Source organism: Suricata suricatta, chromosome 9 (assembly GCF_006229205.1).
Source record: "Suricata suricatta isolate VVHF042 chromosome 9, meerkat_22Aug2017_6uvM2_HiC, whole genome shotgun sequence".
Classification (NCBI taxonomy): domain Eukaryota; kingdom Metazoa; phylum Chordata; class Mammalia; order Carnivora; family Herpestidae; genus Suricata; species Suricata suricatta.
Genome location: NC_043708.1, coordinates 82477736 through 82485576, shown reverse-complemented (window position 1 = coordinate 82485576; position 7841 = coordinate 82477736). Strand labels below are relative to the sequence as shown.

Here is a 7841-nt window from a genome sequence, read left to right as displayed (position 1 = left end):
GTTGGCAAGTCACTCAGTGGAGGAAACATGAAGACGCGCTGAGCACGTGAGGCTGCCCCACGGATGCAGCAATGGCTGCGAGGAGACACTGTTGTCTCCAGAGCAGGAAGCAGCCAGAGGAACTGGTGTGTCATATGCTTTAGCCCATGCCACGCCATCCTGGAGACCAAGGGTGAAGGAAAACTTAGTAATACCGATCCTGTCTTTATTTAAAATTTTGATATTTTGTTCATCATGGATTATGTTTTGCATTAATTTTGATTTCTAAAAATACTACATTAAAATATTTATTTTGATTATTGCATTTTTTGGCACCCCCTTAATTTTGTGCCTCACTTACCTCACCTCCATCCCAGCCCTGTGTTCTAATTCTGAAGTTCAGTAGTGGGGACATGGGGACATGTTACAAATCTTCTGTGGTCGGTAAACAGTATTTAATAAAAACAATTAAGATAAATAAGAGTTTTAAGAAGATTAACTGGGAACTTTGAAGCCCAAAAAGCACGATAGGGAAAAGAATCCTTTGTAGTGCAGAGTCAATCTTTAGGGGAGAGTAATTCCCTGTTGCTTCAGTACATGCAGTGCGAGCAGAAAAGGGTGGTTTTGCCCACATCTAAGTGGGTGAAAGATGAGTGGGGGGCGTGAGAGGCTGCTGTCCCCTTGGAACAGGCCATGAGTAACTCAGCCACTGTAGCCAGACCGACCCTGCTGCACGGCCTGACGCAAGCTTCCACAAATGGGCCACAAACGGGGGGCTTGGCCCGCATCTCACATAAAACAAAATTCCTATGGGATGCCTGGCTGGCTTAGTCGGTAGAGCATGCAACTCTTGATCTCAGGGTCATGAGTTCAAGCCTCACGTTGAGCGTAGAGTTCTCTCTCTCTCTCTCTCTCTCTCTCTCTCTCACACACACACACACACACACACACACACACACACACACACCCACCCACACACACCCCCCCCCCCCCCCCCCCCCCCCCCCCCCCCCCCGCCCGCCCCCTTTCAAAGAGAAGCTGCTCATTGGGCCACAGTGCTGACCACAGGGCCAGAGTCCAAGAAGCAATGGAAGATTAATGAACTCTATAAATGTCTCAGGACTACCTGTATCTAGGAGAAGAGGTGGTGTTTGACACAAAAAGTAATCCTAGTACCTCTAAGAATGTAAAACCTGAAATCTGTTTTCATGAGTAAAGTGGTGCCTAATGAAAGCTAGCTTTCAGCTGGAGAAGTCAATTAGCAAGCAGCACAAATCTCAGAAAAGGCCAAGGGAAAGGCTGCTTCCTGTGCCCGTCACTGGATGCACATCACTGTCATTTGACGTGGACCTCCCAGTCAGCGCCGATGTTCAGTGACAGCTTCTCCAGGCTGAGGGTGGACGTTGTGGCACAATATGTAAAAACCACAGGCTCATCTTTACCATCTAAATTTCAAGACAATAACAGGAAAAGTCTGATGAATATCTAAGAGAGAAAAATCTTTCTTTTAAATCTAAAATATTTCTGACTTGGTAATAAAACCTTAAACCCCACTTAGGAAAATCCAGTTTAAAAACACTTTGACCCATGGACTTCCAGGAATTTTTTAAACATTAAACACTCCATCGTTCTGAGTGCATGACTGGTTAAAGAGAATTGTAAGGCACAAAGTGATCTACCTCAGAAGTTCAGCAGGTAAAGAAAGGATATGTCTCTTTAAGAAACTCTGTAAATATGGGTACAATCCTCTGTGGCTTCAGATTGTTACAGTTGAAAAATATTCAGGGAAGCTAAAATATTGTTCCAATCCCCAAGTAATTTCCCTTAGAAAAATGTTAACAGCTTACAGTTTGCAGAAAGACCAGTCGATAAGGAGAAGCAGGATGGCTTTGCTCCTTTTAGACACCTGGGTATTTGACTAGTTTATTTCAGAAAGTACAGGGTCCACTCAGCTCAGGATACTACATCAGTTTTAGGACTAATCATCTCTTCACTGCGGCTACTTCCATGTTTACAAAAACAAATGACTTGTTTCCTCACCACATGAATGGGTAGTCACAGAAGATGGCTGCTTCTTGAGGCCTAGGACGAAGATCCGCTCCACCACACACTTGCTGGGATAATGACTTCTTTTGTCGGCACAACTGGAGTAGAAACAACAGGCAGAGGAATAGGGGTTTGGACTGGTTACAAGGTCAACATCCCAGACTTGTGAGTTCCCTGCCCATCTTTCTTTGTGGAGGCAAGAACCATATGGATGTGATATTTACTAGGATGAAGAGAAGGAAAAAGGTAATTCCATGGGCCAAGGACTGCCAAACCAATCTCCCTTTAACAAGCCATTTGGAGAGAAACCACCTAAGGACGCTGAAGTCTCAAATGTGACTTGGACACTGCAATCAAATTTTAAGAAATCAGATACTTAATGAATTGTTGAATGGGTGAATAAATGGGATTAATCAGAACTTAAATTGAATTCTTTTTTATTTTTTAGAGAGGGAAGAAAAGGAAGATGGAGACAATAAGGAAGGAAGGTTCACAGAGTGACTGAAAAATACTCCAGAGAAATTCCAGACCAACATGGTAACGTGAAAGGCCCCTGAATTTCTCCTTCTTTTCATGGATGTACTGAATGTAAAGCTGCAGTGGGGCAATTCCCTTCTAGACATACAGAAACTAGGTGAGTGACTCCCATACACTGAGTGACTGAGAAAATACCCACATCGAAACAGGTAGGAAAGTCTGAGACACACTCTCACTCCCCACCCCAGGACAGTGCCACACAAGTTGGGGGGGACCTCCCAAATCCCCGCTTCTCCCTAAAGAGTGAAGGGCATGGACCACACTTTTAGTGTCCCAGTTTTAACGCCCCCACCTGAGGCATGAGCCCTCTCAAAGGATCTATCAATAATCACTCTAAGTGTCTTTGAACTAAATTCTCCAATCAATAGAGACACGGTTAGTGAATGGTTAAAAAGTTAACACCCAGCTACATGCTAACTATAAGAGACCCACTTTAGCTTTAAGGACACATACAGAAGGAAAGTAAAGGTATGAAAAATGATATCCCATGCAAATGGAGACCAAAAACAGGCAGAGGTAGCTATATTTATATCAGACAAAACAGACTTTATGCCAAAAACTGTAATAAGAGACAAGAAAGATCATTACATAATGATAAAAGAGTCAATTCACTAAGAGGTTATAACATTTGTAAATATTTATGCACCCAATACCAGAACACCTAAATATATAAAGCAAATATTAATAGATCTGAAGGTTGAAATAGACAGCAATACAATAATAGCAGGGGACTTCAGTACCCCACTTCCACCAATGGCTAGATTATCCAGACAGAAAATCAATATGGAAAATGTGGATTTAAGCTACATGTTAGAACAAACAGACTTAATAGATACATATAGAACATTCCATTCAACAGCAGCAAAATACATATTCTTCCCAAGCACACATGGAACATTCTACAGGATAGATACTATGTTAGACTAAAAAATAAGTCTTAACAGATTTAAAAAGACTGAAATTATATCAAGCATCTTTTCTACCCATAATAGTAGGAGAGTAGAAATCAATTACAAGAAGAAAACTGGAAAAGTCACAAATACTTGGAGATTAAATAACATGCTCCTAAATAACCAAAGGGTCAAAGAGAAATAAAAAGGGAAATAAAATATCATAGACAAAGTAAAATGAAAACACAACATATCAAAACTTACAGGATGCAGCAAAAGCAATTCTAAGAGGGGAGTTTATAGTAAGAAATGCTTACATTAAGAAAAAAGTTCTTAAACAATCTAATTTTATAGCTCAAGGAAGTATAAAAAGAAGAACAAACAAAGCTCAAAGTTAGTAGGAGGGAGGAAATAACAAAGGTCAGAGTGAAAATAGATAGAACAGAAGCTAAGAAGACAGTACAAGATCAATGAAACTAAGAGCTAATTAAAAAAATAATAAACCGGGGCACCTGGCTGGCTCAGTCAGTAAAGCATGTGACTCTTGATCTTGGGGTTGTGAGTTGGAGCACACATTGGGTGTAGAGATTACTTAAAAAAAAAATGTATAAACAAAATAGATGAATATTTAGCTGGACTCACCAACAAAAAGAGGACTCAAATAAGTATAATCAGAAACTCACATATCACTGTATGTTAACTAGAATTTAAATAAATAAGAAATGAAACAGGAGATGTTACATTTGATACCTCAGAAATACTAGGGGCGCCTGGGTGGCTCAGTCAGCTAAGCCTCTGACTTCAGCTCAGGTCAGATCTCATGTTTGTGGGTTCAACCCTGCATCAGGCTCTGTGCTGACAACTCAGAGCCTGGAGCCTGCTTCAGATTCTGTGTCTCCCTCTCTCTCTGCCCCTTCCCTTCTCATGCTCTGTCTCTCTCTGTATCAAAAATAAATAAAACATTAAAAAAATTTATAAAAAAAAGAAATACTAAAGGATCATAAGAAACTACCAGGAATAATTAATTACACATCAATAATGTGGATAAGCTAGAAGAAACCGATAAATTCCTAGAAACATACAACCTACCAATACTGAATCATGAAGAAATAGAAAATCTGAACAGATCAATTACTAGGTAAGGATATTGAATCAGTAATAAACTGCCAAGAAAGAAAAGTCCAGGACCAGATGGCTTTGATATTGAATTCCATCAAACATTTAAAGAATATCAATCCTTTTCATACTCATCCAAAGAATGGAACACTACCAAAGCTAGCAAGGACACGTATAAGAAAAGAAAGTGACAGGCCAATATCCTTCATGAACACAGATGCAGAATTCCTCAATGAAGGATCATACACTATGACAAAGTGGGATTTATTCCTGGGATACAGAGATGCTTTAATATCGGCAAATCAATAAATGTGATACATTACATTAACAAGAGAAGGATAAAATAATACGATTATTTCAGTAAAGAAAAAGCATTTGACAAAATTCAACAGTCTTTCATGATAAAAGTTCTCAATAAATTGAGTACAGAATGAATGTACCTCAACATAATAAAAACTGTGTGACAAGCCCATATCTAATATCATATGGAGAAAATCTGAAACAAGATCAGAAAGAGACAAGGATGCCGACTCCTCACCATATTTGGTGAGTACATAGTACTGGGCACCCTAGGTAGAGCAGTTAGGCAAGAAAAAGAAATAAAAGGCATCCAAATTGGAAAAGAAATAGTAAAATTGATTCTATTTGCAAATGAAAATAGAGAGACTGGTTAAAGGGTACAAACTTTCAGATATAAAATGAATAAGGTCTCAATCTAATGTATAAGATGGTGACCATAGTTGACAATACTATATTGTATAATTGAAATTTGCCAAGAAAGTAGAACTTCTTAAGTATCTTCACTAAAACAAAACAACAAACAAACAAAAAAGGTAAATATGTGAGGTGATGGATGAGGATATTAACTTGATGACGGCATCCTTTCACAGTGTATACATATAGACAGCAAATCACAATGTTGTTCACTTTAGATATATTACAAGTTTGTCAATTATATCTTAGTGAACACCCCCCCCAAAAAAGAAAAATACTCCGCAAATGGCATTCTTCATTACTTTCTTTAAATAGTACCTTAAAATAATAGCTCTGCTTTTGAGGATAGCATAATTTACTTAAGAAAGCACACGGCTTTTTAGTTGCTATTACCTGTTGACCAAAACACCTGACAGGAATGAAAACTTCCTATGCAAGAATTGCTTCTGGTGGAGGTACTGGAATGAATGGCCATCATCAAGATAGAATTCACCCATGGCAGAACCCTGGAGAGTGAATCAGAGAGAGAGAGAGAGAGAGAGGATGTGCTTACATAACAGCTCACTAGGAAAAGAATGTCACCAACTAGAAGGATTAAAAAATTTGTGAAAATTTTAGTTAAACCAAAGCTTACTACTCAAGCTGTATAATGTCATCATACAAATATATACATTGAATCCCCATTAATGAATTAGTATGAATAAGGAAGTCACATAAGAGGAGCACAAACAACCTTGCTAAAAAAAATTTAAAAAATTTTAAATGCTAACTTATTTCTGAGAGAGAGAGAGAGAGAGAGAGAGAGAGAGAGAGGGAGAGAGAGAGTGACAGAGAGACAGAGACAGAGCATGAGCAGGGGAGGGGCAGAGAGAGAGGGAGACACGGAATCTGAAGCAGGCTCCAGGCTCTAAGCTGTTAGCACAGAGCCTGACGTGGGGCTCAAACTCGTGAACTGCGTGATCATGACCTGAGCCGAAGTTGACTGCCCAACCGACTGAGCCACCCAGGCCCCCCTGAAAAAAATTTAAACTATGAAATATAGTCAGTGGCATAGGTGGACTCTTTGAAAATAGTATCCTAGAATGTGACAACAGGTCAAGTAAAGTTCACAGAATAAAACAAAGCTAAAAAAATGTAGTATATAATGGATGAGATCAACCTATCCTTATAAACCATCCATTTAGACAGTGGAAGTTCCTACTTCCCTTCAGTAGGAGGACCTCTTTGGCATGTCAAACAATGTCACAGCACTCCATATGGCATATGGCATTTGCTGTTATTGACAATGTTTGATGTGCTATGGATATCAAGTCTCTTGTATTTATTCTGTGGTCTGAGGCTCATAGTTTGGTCCAAGAAGACATGTCTAAGTGAAGCAGATAGAAAAGAAAGATGTAAGAAAAAGAAAGCTTAATTATTTTATAATATTTGTATAAAAGTAGGAATTTCAGAAGAGTAAGAATTTGTGTTGGAACTGTATTTGGGCTAATGGATAGGAAAGGAATCTGCTATAGGTTTCATTTGGCTCAAAAGATCTTCTGAAAAGGACATACAAATTCTGGATCCTTCTAAGCTTCACTCCAGAAAATTTTAGTTGTTTGAGCCATCTGATGAGAACAGAAATCATTGTGTGGGGGTTGATATTTTTGAAATGTTGTGCTGATATAGGTACCCTCTTACAGGAGACTGAATTTTAGGGCTAATCTGTGTGGAAGGCTGACTACACCCAGTGAGCATTTAGTGCAGTGGTAATCAGTGGCAAGCTTAATGTCAAGCTGCAGACACCAAGGTCATGATGCTCCAGAGGAAATTGCTAACATTTCTAGTTCTCAGAGTTCTCTTAAGTACAATTCCAGGAAAGTCAGACAAGCTGCACAGTGAATCAGAAATGATTCAAACCATCAGAAGCACTCATCCTATAACTAACCGGGGTTTATCATTTTTACATACTGTCACATACTCAGAAAGCTACTACCCCTGTAAAGAGATAAAGTAGTAAGGAATGAGTGTAAAGGTAACATTTTCCAAATACCTTAGTGCTGAGAGCCACTTGGAGTCCATATGGGGAATCAGTCATGTAGCCTGTGGATTTTCCTATACTCGTCTTTATTGGTACTATACTTCCACCTCGTTGAAACACTGGTATCTGCAACAGAATACTCTTGAGGAAGGAGTATTTGTATAAGGCAATTTCAAAGTAGAATCTAAAAATATTTCATGGAACCAGACTCACAATCTTTTTAAAATTTTTTAAAAAACATTTATTTATTTTTGAGAGACAGAGAGAGACAAAGCATGAGTAGGGGAGGGGCAGAGAAGAGAGGGAGACACAGAATCCAAAGCATACTCCAGGCCCTGAGATGTCAGCACAGAGCCCAACATGGGGCTCAATCCCATGAACCGTGAGATCATGGCCTGAGTTGGTCAGACACTTAACCGACTGAGCCACCCAGGCACCCCAAGACTCACATTCTTTACAAGTATAGACTCAAAAGCAAAATAAATTTGTGAGCACAAAGATGGAAAACATGGAAACCATGACATTAAAAGGAAAAGAGT

At 39.2% G+C, this 7841-nt stretch overlaps 1 protein-coding gene across 5 annotated transcripts in view; it reads right to left on the bottom strand.

The window, feature by feature from the left end:
- Nucleotides 1-1078: 1078 nt before the first annotated feature.
- The window catches only part of GANC (glucosidase alpha, neutral C), a 69248-nt gene continuing 62485 nt past the window's right edge, over nt 1079-7841 (bottom strand). For 4 of the 5 annotated variants that reach the window (XM_029952958.1, XM_029952956.1, XM_029952957.1 and 1 more), the window contains 4 exons: nt 7315-7428; nt 5676-5788; nt 2020-2123; nt 1079-1424 (listed from right to left, as the gene is read on the bottom strand). In XM_029952958.1, coding sequence (XP_029808818.1) covers nt 1315-1424; nt 2020-2123; nt 5676-5788; nt 7315-7428 — 441 coding nt within the window. In that variant the 3' untranslated portion in view covers nt 1079-1314. The remainder of the gene's footprint in view (nt 1425-2019; nt 2124-5675; nt 5789-7314; nt 7429-7841) is intronic. The other variant, XM_029952959.1, reaches the window with a different exon arrangement.